Source organism: Orycteropus afer, unplaced genomic scaffold, assembly GCF_000298275.1.
Source record: "Orycteropus afer afer isolate SDZICR_OR568_19922 unplaced genomic scaffold, OryAfe1.0 scaffold00196, whole genome shotgun sequence".
NCBI classification, from domain to species: domain Eukaryota; kingdom Metazoa; phylum Chordata; class Mammalia; order Tubulidentata; family Orycteropodidae; genus Orycteropus; species Orycteropus afer.
Window position 1 is genome coordinate 1,543,942 of NW_006921783.1, and position 15,871 is coordinate 1,559,812.

At 36.1% G+C, this 15,871-nt stretch overlaps 1 protein-coding gene across 1 annotated transcript in view; it reads left to right on the plus strand.

Moving 5' to 3' along the window:
• The window catches only part of RPS6KB1 (ribosomal protein S6 kinase B1), a 41,533-nt gene that overhangs the window by 11,332 nt on the left and 14,330 nt on the right, over positions 1–15,871 (plus strand). The window contains exons 2-5 of the mRNA XM_007947868.2: positions 2,354–2,403; positions 4,010–4,130; positions 5,241–5,309; positions 14,857–15,004. Of these exons, the coding sequence (XP_007946059.1) occupies positions 2,354–2,403; positions 4,010–4,130; positions 5,241–5,309; positions 14,857–15,004 (388 nt within the window). The remainder of the gene's footprint in view (positions 1–2,353; positions 2,404–4,009; positions 4,131–5,240; positions 5,310–14,856; positions 15,005–15,871) is intronic.

Below are 15,871 nucleotides of genomic sequence, written 5' to 3' on the forward strand. Positions count from 1 at the left end.
TTTCCTTTGTTGCTGTTGTTTTAGTATATGCTGAATATTTGTGCTTGTCCTCTTTTTTATTGTGATGTGAAGGTTTATCATTTTTCTTTGAGGTTACCTATCATAGTGTGTTTGAGGATCATCTGTGTTATAGCATTTATCAGCACGTCATTCCTTTTTATGACCAAATAGTATTCCATTGATAAATATGCCACATTTTGTTTATCCATTTGCCAGTTCATACTCATTTGGGTTGTTTTCTACTTTTTTACTGTTGAGAATAATCCTGCTATAAACATTCATATCCAAGTCTCTAGAAAAAGTATCTTCATTTATCTTGGGTAGATCTCCTAGGGGTAGATTTGTTAGGTCATAGGGTGACTCTGTGTAATATCTTAAGAAACTCAAACTAAATGGTGATTGCACCATTTTACATTTCTGCCAGCAGTATATGAGGATTCCATTTCTCCACATCTTCACCAAATTTGTTTTTATTATAGCCATCCTACACCCACCAGCCACTGCTCAGAAGGAAGATTGGGCACTCTACTTCCCAATAGAATCACTACCCAAAAGGCGGTAGTGATACCACCTCAGAAACCCAAGGAGGGGTCGCTATGAGTTAGATCCCACTTGATAGCAATGAGTTTTGGAGTGGGTGTGAAGTAGTATCTCAGTGTGCTTTGGTTTGCATTTCACTAATGACCAATGATGTGAGCATTTTTCATGCGCTTATGGGCCATTTGTTTATCTTCTTTGAAGAAAGGTCTATTCAAATCCTTTACCCACTTTTTTTTTTTTTTTTAAGTTGGATTATTTATCTTTTTATTACTGAGTTGTAGTGGTTCTTAATATATTCCTTTTCTGTTGGGTGTCTTTTCACTTCCTTGATGGTATCTTTTGAAATGTGAAAGTTTAAAATTTTGATTAAGTCTGATTTGTCCATTTTTTAATCATTTCTTCTTTTGGTGTTATGTCTAAGAAATCATTGCCTACCTAAAGATCATAAAGATTTACTCCTGTTTTCTTCTAAGACTTTAATAGTCTTAGCTCTTACTTTTGGGTCTATAATGCATTTTGAGTTAATTTTTGTGAGGTAGGAGTCCAAATTAAATTAGGTTTTTTGCATGTGGATATCTAATTGTCCTGGTGTCATTTATTGAAAGACTCTTCTTCCATTTTAATTTTCTCGGCATTTTGTCTAAAATCAGTTTAATGAAAGGTAAGGGTTTATTTCTGGCCTTTTAGTTCTACTTCATTGATCTGTATGTCTGTCCTTATGCTAGTACCACACTGTCTTAATTGCTGTGACTTTGTGCTAAGTTTTGAAATTGGGAAGTGTGTCTTTCAACTTTGTTCTTCTTTCTTAAGATTGTTTTGGATTCTTTGTACTTTGTACTGTATGAATTTTAGGGTCAGCTTGCCACTTAGTGTAAGAAAGGAACCTGGAATTGTGTTAGGTTGCTTTGAATCAGTATACCAATTTGGGTTGTATTGCCATCTTAACAATATTAAGTTTTCTGATCCATTAACATGGAATATCTTTCCATTTATTTAGGTTTTCTATAATTTCTTTCAGCAATGTTTTATAGTTTTCAGTATACATCTTGTACTTCTTTTGTTAAATTTATCCCTAAGTATTTTATTCCTTTTGATGCTATTGTGAATGGAATTGCTATCTTAATTTTATTTTCCAATTGTTCATTGCCATTGTATAGAAGGTTAATTAATTTTGTACCCATTTAGTCTGTGGTCAGAATAAATGTTTCACCAGCACACCTAACTATTTGAGACTGTGGCTGAATGATTTTGTCTTGATAAGTTACATCATACACTATAGCATCTTAGCCTGATTGTCATTACCTTAGGCTTCGTTCATAGCATTTTGTTAGTTTCTGTATCAGAAGCATATCAGAATAGCACTTATGTAAATCATTTAGTTTTGTAACTGCCTTTAGCTTAGTAATGCCTTTAGTTTTATAATGCAAAAAAAAAAAAAATACATTTTTTGAATAGATAAGTATTTTTGAAGGAAAAATCACCTGGCTTTGTATGCAGATCATTGATGAGTAGTATCTGTAGCTCAGTTGTCATAGTACTGTTTGTGTACCTTATTTTGTTCATCACAATATTTGCCTGTTACTAAAGTATAGAGAAGGTTGGGCAATCCTACTTCCGTAGTGATACTGCCTCGGAAACCCAAGGAGGGGTCGCTATGAGTCGGGGCCAACTCAACGGCACATAACAACAACAACAAAGTATAGAGAATTTTAAGCTGGTTTATTTCATTCATTCCCCTTCAGTTATGGGGCAAAACATTAAACTTTATGTTTTATGAAACTATTGATTTTTAAAACTTTAAAATGTTTTTCAGGGTCAGTTAAACGAAAGCATGGATCATGGGGGAGTTGGACCATATGAACTGTAAGTTTATGTGAAAAGATTTTCATTATGCTGGTTTTTTTTTTACAAACTAGATTATGTCAGCATCAGTTCATAATCCTCGTGTGATTCCAATCACCTTTTCTTAAATACTGAGTCATATTTATAGACTTGATTTGTTGAGTTTGGTACCAAAATCTGATCAGTGTGACACATCCAGAGTTTGGGATCATTTGTGGATTTTAAGAAAAATATATTCATACAAATTCAGAGTATACAAAATAGGAGTCTGAATATATTAGGAATTTTTACTTGTTTAATGTAGAGAACTGGAGGCAGTGGTTGTTCAGTGGTAGGATTTTCGTGAGGAAGACCTTTCCAGGAGGAAGACCCAAATTCAGTTCTTGGCCAGTATACCTCAAGTGCGGCCACCACTCATTTGTCAGTGGAGGCTTCCATGTTGCTATGAGGCTGATCAGGTTTCAGCAGAGCACTAAGACTAAGACAGGCTAGAAAATCTGAAAAATTAACCAGTAAAAACCCCATGGATCACTGTGGTCTGATCCTGTGTGCATGGGGTCTTCATGAGATGAGGGCCTACTTGACATTAGCTAACAACAATATAGAAAACTACATTTCCAACCTTTCTTAAAAATAAGATTTAAAAAATGACACCAAAGTTCAAATGCTTCTTGTTTTGCTTTTAACATTATTCAAACAGAGATTCACATAATGTTAAGTCCATTTTAGGCAAGCTCTGTTAGGTAAGTATGGTGATGAATCTGCTCTCTACCCCCAAGTTTTGTTGTTATTTTATTTGTGTGTGTGATTTGGGTGAAAGTTTACAGAGCAAATTCACTTTCCATACAGCAGTTCACATACACTTTCTCTCATGATGTTGACTACAATTTCCCATAATGCAGCAGCACCCCTCCCACTTCCTCCCCATAGTTACCTCTTTCCTGTGTCCTTCCCTCCATGCACTCCTGAGCTGTCTCCCTGTGCATACACAGCCCTTCTATTCTCCCATGATTACTACCCCCAAATTTAAAAAAAAAAAAGGCTTTGGGTTGAGGAAATATGAGAAGATCACTCTTACAGTAAGAAAGCATTTAAGTGACAGAGGAAATTGTCACCCTTTTTGGAGTCTTTAACTAAAGCTAATCGCAGACATAGATAAGTTTTATTAGCAAGAATATTTGTATCATAAAGACTTGAAATAATTGAGTATGTTTAGAAAGCACCAGATTTTCTGCTGAAATTGCCATGTAAGATGGGATAATACATAATCTCAAAGATACTTAGAATGAACTAAATTTGAGTAACTAGGAGACTGTTTTCTATTGTCAACTTAATAAACTCGTTCTAATTTGCCTAAGTTTGGGAACATTTTATGCTTGTGGAAAAAAAGAATGATAACACATTCTGTGAACAGGCAGATATGCAAACACCACTCAGGCCACCTTAATCTTAATCTGCTACATCATTGAATCATGAGTTTACTTGGAGCACAGGTACTAAATTTATTGTGATCTACTTTTTCTTTTATTTAATTGGATTATATTTTTTCTTTCTCCTCTTTCTAACAATATGCTGAAGATAATTTAACATTCTGCAAATTTACTTTTGGTTTTGCTTTTCTCCCCAGTGGCATGGAACATTGTGAAAAATTTGAAATCTCAGAAACTAGTGTGAACAGAGGGCCAGAAAAAATCAGACCAGAATGTTTTGAGCTACTTCGGGTACTTGGTAAAGGGGGCTATGGAAAGGTAGGAAGTAATTTTTGAAGAAAGAGCTGTTGTCTGTGTTGGGTAGATTGAGTTTTACAGCCTGATTCCAGCACTCCTCTGTAAGTTGTCTTTATTAGCCATCAGCCAAAGATATGACCATTTTCCTAGTGTGATTTGAAGGATGTATGAAGTTTTTCCTCCTCTTGCTACTACCACACATGTAAAAAAAAGCCTGGCATATAATAGGCACTCTGTAAATATTTGGTGAATAGACAATTGTGTCAGGCAAAATCTGTTATTGGCCAAATGTTATTATCTGTAAGTATCCTCTTAAAAAAAAAAACTCTCTTTACTTTCAGGAGACTTGACACATTAATTTACTGTCTCTTACTGAGGGCTTAATTCAAATTGATTTTCTTTCTATTAAACTAAAGAAATTTTCATAGTTTTATAGATTTGCCAAAGGTTTTCTAACTTAAGACGTTACTTGCACATTTGGCCCAAGAAAATTTATACCTATTTATTGTCTATCAAAAGACAGAACTTGGATAACAACTTGGTTAGAAATAAGTTTAAGAACTACTTATGCTATTGTGTAGTGTTAATTCTTACAGAGCATGACATTTGTAGCTTATTCTTTGGCTTAAGTTCTGTTCATTCTGAATGTATAACACATACATTTTGGGTTGTACATGTTTTAGCTGTTGCATTAAAATGTTTTATAACCAGTCATTTTAAAGAATAGGTAAACAGTAATTCCAGTCAACTATTATTAAACTGCTTTATATGAGGCAATAATAGGGACATCTCTGGGAGAAATTTCTGAAATAAAGTTTTCTGGTTTGGTATGCTTCTGGAAACCCTCTTTATAGCTCCTCAATAGACGTCATTGCCCAGCTTTGCCACCAGATGGCAGCAGACCAAACAGTAAAGACCCCTACTGTGTAGGGGACTGTCCCTCAGTCTTTCTTGTGGTCTGCTCTCTTAGGTGATCATTTTTGCATGTGGACCTTCATGGTGCTAGTTTTTACAAGAATATACACTACTATACTGTTTGTTTCGTATAAATAGGAATTCAGGGAATGTGACTGACATATTTTGACTTTTAATGTTGTTTAATTAAACCCTTTTTTTTTTTTTTTAAACCAGGTTTTTCAAGTACGAAAAGTAACAGGAGCAAATACTGGCAAAATATTTGCCATGAAGGTGCTTAAAAAGGTGATTCCCCAACCTCTTTTTTTTTTCCCCACACTTTATCCTTAATTGCTGTAAAATCCATATTTGGGCCTAAAATTCTCTTGTCGAAAAAATGTACTTATAACACAATTATCCTCATAGAATGTGAGATATATTTTATTATTGTTGTTATTTCCAAATTTCTGCTTGGTGAGGGTAGAAGGGAGAGCACTTTTAATTTTCCTCTGAAGTAACTTTTTTAGCTCTTTGATCTGGTCTCCATAGTTAAGTATTAAATATATACTATATCTCTTAACTCAGCAATTTAAATTTATGTATTGACTTCCTATTATGATACTTAAGAATTTTAATCTCTTTTACTTCTCCCTTCCTTCTCCTCATCCCTTCATTTTGTGTAATTTTCTTTGAATGTACTGTTGTCTTCCCACATCTTATAGCTCTGTAAAACACCTTTCAGTCTAATGTTCTATGGTCAGACTTACTAGATAATTCATCAGTTCCATTATTTTCCTAGTGACATCCCTTTAGGAATAATGTATTACCCTGTACCCATCTGGACTGGTAGCTCTCTAGGAATGCTATATAGCTGTCATTACTGAAGTCTTTCACCACAATTCTTGGACACCTCTTGGCTCCTTCAATGTTGGGTTTTTCGTTTCCTAGATCTCATAGACTCTTTTTTCTTAGTGTATGCCCTTCTTCCTTTGTTTTGGTGATTATCTACTGTTGGTTTCCTAAGAAAGAGTTGTTGTTGTTGTTGTTGTTGTTGTTATGTGCCGTCGAGTCAAACCCGACTCATAGCGACCCCTCCTTGGGTTTCCGAGGCAGTATCACTACAGAAGTAGGATTGCCCAGCCTTCCTTCCGAGGAGTGGCTGGTGGGTTTGAACCGCCAGCCATCTGGTTAGCAGGCAAGTGTCTTAGCCATTATGCTACCAGAGCTCCCTAAGAAAGAGTAAGTGAAGGTAATTTTTTTTTTTAATTGTGTACTTGAAAATTTCATTATTATATCCTTGTAAGGAGCTCTAGGAGTGCTAATGGCATAGTGACTGAGGCACTTGACTGCTAACCAGAAGGCTGGTGGTTCACACCCCCAGCCAGTCCTCAGAAGGAAGGTTGGGCAATCTATTTCCATAGTGATACTGCCTTGGAAACCCAAGGAGGGGTCGCTGCAAGTCAGATCTCACTCAGTGGCAATGAGTTTGGTTTTTTTGGGCAAGGAGCTCTGGTGGATAGTGATTAAAGCATTTGGCTGCTAACTTAAAGGTTGACGCTTGAACCCCAAAGCTGCTCTGCAGGAGAAAGATGAGGCGGTCTATTTCCATAAAGATTTTCAGCCTTGGAAACCTATGGAGAGCTTCTGCTCTGTCCCATAGGATTGCTATGAGTTAGAATCAACTTGATGGCAGTAGGTTTGGTTTTTTGGTTTATTACATCCTTTTATTTCTTTTGGAGTCCCTAAGTGACACAAACTAAGTGCTTGACAACTAGTTCCAAAAGATGGGTGGTTCATACCTGCCTAGAAGCCTGGTGATCTGCTTCTGAAGGATTACAGCCTTGAATACCCCATGGAACAATTCTACTCTGCACACATGGGGTCTCCATGAGTTGAAATTGAATTGCCAGTAGCTAACAACAGCAAACTTGTTTTCTTGGTTTTGAAGTTGAAAATCATCTTCACATAGAATTTTGCTCCATTTTCTTCTAGCTTTGAGTTTCAGTTCAGAAGTCCTTGCCATTCTGATTTTCGGTCCTTCACACATGACCTGTTTTTCTCTGACAATATTTAACATTTTCTCTTTATTCCAGATGTCCTAATTTTTTTACTTATTTTATTTAGTTTTACTCTTTCAGTCTTAAAGTTTGCTTTTCACTTCTGAGAAATTTTCTTGTTTTTTTTTTTTGATCATTTTCTCTGTTTGCAGTTGCAATTAGTTGAATGTTGCACCTCCTTTACTGATCATCTAGTTCTTGCTTTTTGTTTCTTATTGTGAATTTCTTTGTCTTTTTGTTTACTTTGAGTTTTTCTAGAAATTTATTTTCTAGTACTTCTGTTTTTTTGTTTTTTTTTTTAATTTTTAAAAGCTGTCTTATTTGTGATTTTCCAGAGCTCTTTTTTTAAAAGATTTTTATTGTGATTTGGGTGAATGTTTACAGAGCAGATTCATTTTGCATACAGCAGCTCACATACACTTTGTCTCATGACATTGACTGCAACAGCTCCTTTCCCATTTCCTCCCCGTAGTTACCTCTTCCCTATGTCCTTTCCTCCCATGCACTTCTGCCCCCCTGAGCTATCTTCCTGTACATACGCAGCCCTTCTCTTCTCCCATGATTGATCTCCAAGGAGTGCATCTATCTATTGTAAATGTCCACCTTATATGCCTGTCTTTCATTTGGCTGAAACCCGCAGGAGTCGGTTCAATTCCAGACCTGAGGGGCAGCTAGGGATCATAGTCTCAGGGGTTTCACCAAGCTCTATGAGACCAGCAAACCTGGTCTTTTTTTCCAATGATTTTGAGTTTTGTTCCACATTGTTCTCCCACGCTATACACGATCTCCTACATAGTTCTTCTCCAAGTGGTTATAACAATCTGTTTTATGAATCTACTATCTTTTCTTACTTCTCTGAAGGCTTTAATTACAATTCTTTGAAATATTCTTTTGTTTCATGTTTCTGTCTATGAGTTCCAATTTTTCTTTAGTTTATTTCATCTAAGAGAATTTCTCCAGCTATCTGGTGATCCTTGTTTGGTTGCTCATATTTAAGAATAGGACTCTGAAAAGCTGGTCAGAAATTATATGTGTGTAGGCTTCTCTGCAGTCAGGTGGTCACCTGGCAATGGATTAGGGTCCTCCAAATAGCACTGTTGTTAGGTCGTCGTCTTCTTTTTTTTTTTTTTTTTTAATGTGGATCAGTTGGTCCTGAGAAAGATCCTCCATTCTTTTGCCTGAAAAGGACTTTGTGATGCCAGCTACCTGCTAGCATTCTGGCACTGAGTGAGAGAGAGGAGGTGGGAATCTCACTTTTCAATATGCAGACTTTCATTTAAACCCCTCAGTCCCTCTACCCCTACCCCAAAGTAAAGTTTTTATTTTAGCATTTCAATCTGTATCTGATTCTTCACTCTGTTTTTTTGCAGTGTACACTTCTCAGAGTAGCTCCCTGGCTGGTTAGTGTGGGATGGGAACTTTGTTGGTCTGTCTATTTCTTGTATAGACTTTCATGTACTCTCCCTGGTTTTATTAGCCTTTACTTTCTGCCTTTTGCAGTCCTAATGCCTCTAACTTTTCCTTCCTTTCTTTTGTATTTTTTCTTATCTCTTAAGTTTTGAACCTTCTAGGATTTTATAGATGTAATCAACTTACTTCACATTTTCCCTCTTTGCAGGCTCTTAGGTTTGATTTTACTCCACTCTCCTGAATCATGTACTGTTGCTTCATTCCCACTCCATCTTTATCTTTTAAGTGTGGGATTAATCTTGTTTCTAGTTTTATTGAAGATGAATTTTGAATTTTGGTTTCTTATTCTTGTTGTTTGGGACTGATTTCTGAAAAGATTTCACCATCTTATAAGAAATGTTCCAGTAGAGGGCTACATTAAAAGATAAGAAAAATAACTTTTTTTTCAAATTATAGGTTTTGTAATTCTTTGGTCCTTCTTTCTGGTTTTCACTTAGGCAATACAAATGACTCTCCAACGTAAAAGTCAAGGTGCAAATACCGTAATCACATCTTTTATTCGTGATGGTCTTAAAAAAAAAATTTTCTGAACTACAGTTCTGCATTCTGGTATTTGGCTTTTCCATTGGAATCTTTTGCAATTCATGATTTTTTAATCTGTAAACCATGTTAGATGTAGAATTGGAGACAGTATAATAATGTTTGTCCTGTTGTTGTTGTTGTTATGTGCCGTCGAGTCAACCCTGACTCATAGCGACCCCTCCTTGGGTTTCCAAGGCGGCAGTATCACTACGGAAGTAGGATTGCCCAACCTTCCTTTGTCCTAGAATGTTAAAAAGAAATAGTCAGGATTCTTAAGTAATCCGTGCCTTTTGGTAAGTTGCTTACTCATGCCTGATAATCAGTAGAGACTATATTATTCCTAATTATGCCTTGAGTGAAATGTGTTTTTGGCATAGGATCTTTAATAAAAAAGATTTTGCCCCCCCCACTGATGGTGGGTGGTGGTGGTAGGGTATTGGGAAATTTGTAGACATAATCTTGTTAAGAGGTCCCCTTTTGGGCCAGGCATCCAAGACCTAACCTGCTTGTATCTCCTTTTGTTAGGCTACCACTCCTTCCTGCTTTCAGGGTTCTTCTTTCCTTAAGCCTGGCTAAAGAATCAAATTCCTTCACATTCCCTCCCTACTGTCCCTGAAAACAAGGTTGTAGCAAAAATAATGACAGTGAAGAGGTGGCAGAGCTAAGTTTAAGACCAAGTTTTTAATCCTAAATCCCTAAGACTGCTTTTGAGTTACTTCCTTTTGATTCTGTTACCCTGGAGGAAGAGTAGTAACCCCCAGCATTACACTTTCCAATCTTTGTACATAATATGGAGTAAGAGTATCTTTCTTCTCAGCCTTGAAGATGACATCAAAGAGCCAGGTGTCCCTTATCTCAAGTGAATTGTTTTCACCTGGACATTCAGTCTGACTGATACTATTTAACTCCTTACAGGAATTTTGGGTAGATTGTTGAGAAAAAGACTTTTCAACAATCATCTCCCTACCCTGGCAGTTGTAGCAATGACAACAACAAAGATGTACTCTGGAAGCAAAATACTACTGTCCATTGCATTAGTTCCCCAACACCATACATTTTAGAACCCTTAGCTGAAGGCTTTTAAGTCTTTGATTGGCCATACTTCTTCTATCTCTTCTTTCATTTGAACCAACTGAGAGCATACTCTGTGTCAGGTATTATGTTCAATAGCAGGATTTAGCATGTGAGACAATGGTGATTTTTGCCCTTCACTTGATTACTATATATTCCAAGGAAGAACTGATAAGCTTATTCTTATAATTACTCTTCTACCTTTTGGTCAAAACCCTTTTTTGTCTGAGCTTTAAGCCCTTACCACTCTGTGACCTGTTATCTACCATCTTCTGGTTTTTCATTTAAATTTAAGGAGACTAGAATACCTAGTTCAGTGCCCACCCCCCCCACAAGTCTTATTGTCCTGAATGTCCTCACTGTCCTTAATATTGAGTGAGTAATCCATAGGCTAGCCTTCTAATTCCTTGATTATCTCAACTCCATCAGCTTTCGTTTCATTTCAGCTTTCTTCACCAGCCCACAGGCTATATCCTCTACCTCTGAAATAACAGGCTTTCATAGTTCAGAACCTGTCTCGCTTCTCTATTCCCATAATGCCTGGTCTTTGGTCCTAAGCCCTTTAGTCCTTTGGCCTCTCTCTCTCTCTCTCTTTATTTTTCTTCCACTTATTAGCCCTCTTATTTCACTTTATTCTGAATCCATCCTCACCAATACAATCTGGTACTTTAGTTACTTGCTAGCCCATTGACTTTATGTTCAGGAAAGCCCTAATCCAAATCAGTTTGGTGTCACTACTCTTTTATTTTTTATCTGAGCTACTGAGCATTACTTGTAGAAATTGCATAGACCTGTAGGTTGCTGTCAGTACAAATTCATGGTCTCCATTTAGGCCCTCAGTGCTCACTAACAATTTTTTGCCTACAAGTCCCTAGACAGCTTCTTGCATTTTCTACAATCAGTAAGAGCCTTTACTATCAGTCTTCCTACCTTTAGCAGACTGCCTCTTCTTACTTGACATAGAATTTTTAGACTGTCAGATCTGATTGCTTTCATCTTCCTTTTCCAGTCCATATTAATGTACATTTTCACCTGTCTTTCCTTCCTTCTGTACCAGTCTCAGTAGAAGATGGGCTATCCTCCTTTCCTCAGCTAATCCCTCTCTTTATGCTTTGGATTCCATCTTTTCTGCCTGCTCAGGACTGTGCTTTGTCACTTACCCTCTCTTTTTCTATCCTCTATCCTGATTCCTGTCTTTGAATATGTTCATGTCTCTGCTATATTTAGCAAAGCAAATCCTTCCTTCACCCAAGGTCTCCTATAACTACTGCCTTCTTAGGTTCTTCATAGTTGAACTTCTTGAGAGAAATATAATCCACATCACCATCTCTTCTTTTTCATGTTTTATGCTTTTTTTCCACTCACTGTATTTGACTTATCATTTTACTTTTTCAGTGAGACTTTTGTTTCTTAAGTCAACATTGAACTCCTAATTGCTGAATTCAGTGGTCTTTACTTAGGTCGTTAAAAAAAATTTTTTTTTTGTTGTAATTTGGGTGAAAGTTTATAGAGCAAATTAATTTTCCATAAAGCAGTCCATACTCATTTTGTTTCATGACATTAACTGCAATTCCCCACAGTGTAACATCTCTCTTCCACTTCCTCCCTGTCGTTACCTCTTCCCTGTGTCCTTCTTTCCTATGCATTCCTGCCCTCTGAACAGTCTCCCTGTGCAAAAACTGCCCTTCTGTTTTCTCATGATTGATTATTCTAAGGAGTATATCTACCTGATGTAGATGCTCACCCTATGTGCCTGTCTTGTTTGGCTGGAAACCATGGGTGTAAGTTCAATTGCACATCTGAAGAGTAACTAGGGGCCATAGGTAGGCTCAATCAGACCCAGTAAAGCTGCTGTTTTTTATGTTTTGAGTTTAATTCCACATTGTTCTCCCACTCTATCTAGTATTTCCTGCACTGATCCCTTTCCAAGTGAGTGGTTGACAGTGGTAGCTGGGCACCATCTAGTTCTTCTGGTCTTATGGTCGAAGGCTGAGGTATGCATGGTCCACTAGTCCCTTGGATTAAATCCATGCGTTTTTGGTTTTCTTCATTCTTCTTTGCTCTGGACAAGGAAAGACCTAATATTGCATCTTAGATGGCTGTTTACTTAGGCCATTCTTAATTTACCTCTCTGTCGCACTGAAGTTAGTGACCACAGCATTTTGAAACTCTGCTCCCTTGACTTATGATTATGCTTTACTGATTTTTCATCTTATCTCTTAGGCCCTTGCTTCTCAGACTTCTTCTCAATTAGTTATTTTTAAAAATTATACCTCTTAAGAAGTTGCAAAAATAATATATCTTGGAAAATTTTCAAACTTTGCAAAAAATTCCAAGAATAGAGTGATCACCAATTGTTAATATTTTGCCATATTTTCTTTGTCTTTCTTAATATATATAAATTAAAAAAAATTTTTTTTTAAATCTTTTTGCCATACAATTTGAGAGTTGCAAACATCATGACACTTTGCCCCTAAGTTCTTCAGTATTTATCCCCTGAGAATAAGGGTATCCTTTTACTTAACCATAGATATAACTTATGATACCTGGGAAAGTTAACATTGACATAAAGTAGTATTTTTTAATACATAGCCCATATTTAAATTTCCCCATTGTTGCTGTAATATCCTCTGGAGCTGTTTTGTTCTGGTTTGTGTGTGTGTGTGTGTGTGTGTGTTCTGGTTTTAATATCCATTATTCAGTGTCATAGATCACACGTTGCATTTAGTTATGCCTCTTTTGTTTCCATTTCTGTAGAACTCATTCTAGCCTTCTTTTGTCTTTCAAGACATTAACATTTGCTCAGATTTACAATGCATGCATAATAGTTTGAGAATTACAATACCAGTGCTAGTACCAGCAACAGCGTTACCAAATATGATTCATGATTTCTTTGCAATTCTTTTTATGCTTACATATAGGCCACTAAGAATGTGCAATCTTACGTTGCTTAAATATCCTTTTTCCTTCTGGGGTAAAGCTGAGGAGCTCTGATGGTGCAGAGCATTCAGCTGCTAATAAAATGATCAGCACTTTGAACCTACCAGATGCTCTATGGGAGAAAGATGAGGCAGTCTGTAAAGATGGGAAACCATATGGGGCAGGTCTGCTTTGTCCTATAGGGTTGCTTTGGGGTCAGGATTGCCTCAGTGGCAGTGGGTTTGGGGTTTTTGCATGGTAAAGTTATCAATGTGTAATGTACAATTAAGTTTATGGATTTTTATTTCTCTTTCTCATCCTGATTGATTTAATCTTATATTTAGAATGTGTAGAATATGAATTTGATTCAGATGTCAGAAATCTCTATTTTACAATCATGTTCGTAATATTTGACATAACCAAGAACATGGGTGATAAAACCATTGAGATTTTACTCAGAAAGTATACTTAAAAGTTCCTTTCCCTTTCCTACCCTTCTATCTCATTAACTTTTGGTTATCTCGTGTTCATTTTTATAGAAATAAGCGGATCCATATAGATATAGTCTTACTTCTCTTTTCTTATATAAAAGGTAGCACACAGAAGGTAGTTGTATTATATATTCTCTTTTGAATCTTGTTTTCATAGAAATTTTGCACATTCTTTTTACAGCTTCTTTGTACATTATATAAGTATTCCATAGATTTTCAACCAATATCTTATGTATGGGCATTTGGATTGTGTCCAAATTTTACTTTTACAAATAATGTTGTAACTAATAGTCTTGTATATACGCTTTTTCATGTCATTTGAGGCTTACTATCAGGGTAACTCCCTAAAACTTAATATGTTCAAAACAATACATCATTTTCCCAAAACTTTTTTCTTCTATTTCCTGTTATTGAACTTCTAGAACTATTATCTATCCTATTACTAAAGCAGAAACCAGTGTGGTATTATCATTTCTTCTTATATCTAGTTAGTCATCAGATGCTAAGGATGTACCTATACCCTTTCATTTTTCTTCCCCTACCTTCATTTTCTTAATTACTTAATTTTCTCAAGTTCTTATTCCTTGCTTAGTTTACTGTACTAGTCTCCTAACCAGTCTCCAGTGCTCTGCAATGCTACTAAAACTGTCTTAAAACCAAAGGTTATTCTTATTACTCACTTCAACATTTCTCTGTTGCCTCTAAACTAAGGTTGAAACTCCTTGCGTAGATGCCCAGGCTTTCCATTTCCTGACACATGCCTACTTTCCAGCCTCATCTCTAGCTATTTCTTACAGAGTCTCCAGACATGTCCTATTATACCTCTTTTGCACTAGAATGCCTTTTTTATCCCCAACTTTTATTGTAATATCTTTACAAGAGGCAGCTTAAGTGTCACAGTCTCTAGGAAGACTTCTTGTTAGGGTAGATGCATTCCCCTGTCCACCCATAGCACCATGTGCTTACCTCCAGTGACTTGTCCCTGAGACTATCCGCTCCTGTGGCCTGGGGACTCCTGTTCGTTCTGCTTTCTTGGCATAGTAGACACTTAGCAGTTAGTGAATAGGAATAAATTTGGTCTACTTAAAGATTTTTAAAAATATGACTCTTTAGATTTTCATTTAAATGTTCTTTTCAAAAAATCCAAACAGTGCAGATGTGTATAAGAAGTGAACCTCTTCATTACCCCTGTCTTAATCTCTTGTGGGAAGTATGATTAATAATAGTTCAGTACTGGCAAGAAAAGCACAAAATCAACTTTCCAGTTCCTATAGAATAAAAATGTTACTATTTTGTTCTTATAGATCATCTCTTTTCCTTTAGGCAATGATAGTAAGAAATGCTAAAGATACAGCTCATACAAAAGCAGAACGGAATATTCTGGAGGAAGTAAAACATCCCTTCATTGTGGATTTAATTTATGCCTTTCAGACCGGTGGAAAACTCTACCTCATCCTTGAGTATCTCAGCGGTCAGTACACACAGTTTGGTGTAATTATTTGCATTTGCTCCAGAAACTGGGTCGAAATATTATTTTCCAGTAGCAAAATTCTCTCTTTCCAATGTGATCAAATTGTTCTTAAAATTGACAAATACATTGAAGTAGGAAATGAAATGTGACCAAAAGTTTCTATTTACAGATAAATATAAAGGAAACTTTAAAGATTTTATCTGTATAATTTTTATCTTAATCCCATTGTGATCACTTAACAAGATAACAAAAACTTAATTGATGCAGAGCCATCTGATTGACTGTATGGGAATAAGATACAATTGAAATTAAACCATCAAGGTATTCCTTCCTATACTGAAATGAGGAAAACTTTATGGAAAGTGTTTAGGATACTGAATATTGTTGCAGTTAGAACTGTTGCTTTGCTGTAGCTGTATTAGTAGGGAATGCGGTTTACGTGTTCTAGTGCTTACCACCTCCTAGGAACCTGTTGCTCTCTATATCATTTATTTATCATAAGTATCTATTTCCAACAAACACTGGAGTTTTCTGAGAAACAGATTTCATAATAGCTATAATGTGAAACAGCAAGCTGAAGAATCTAGGAACTTTTTGAGACTGTTAACATATTTTTCATTTAACTTTTTATTTTGATGTGATTTCAGACTTACACAAAAAGTTGCAAGAGTAGTACAAAGAATTCCCATGTACCTTTCACCTACATTGCCCAAATGTTATCATTTTACCACATTTCTTTTTCTTTATCCTCCTTTCCCTTCCTCTCTGTGTGGAAGTATGTATGTATATATATGTATACATACACACAACACACCCACATAATTTTTTCTGAACTCTTTGAAAGAGGGTGGCAAACAATAGTTTTCT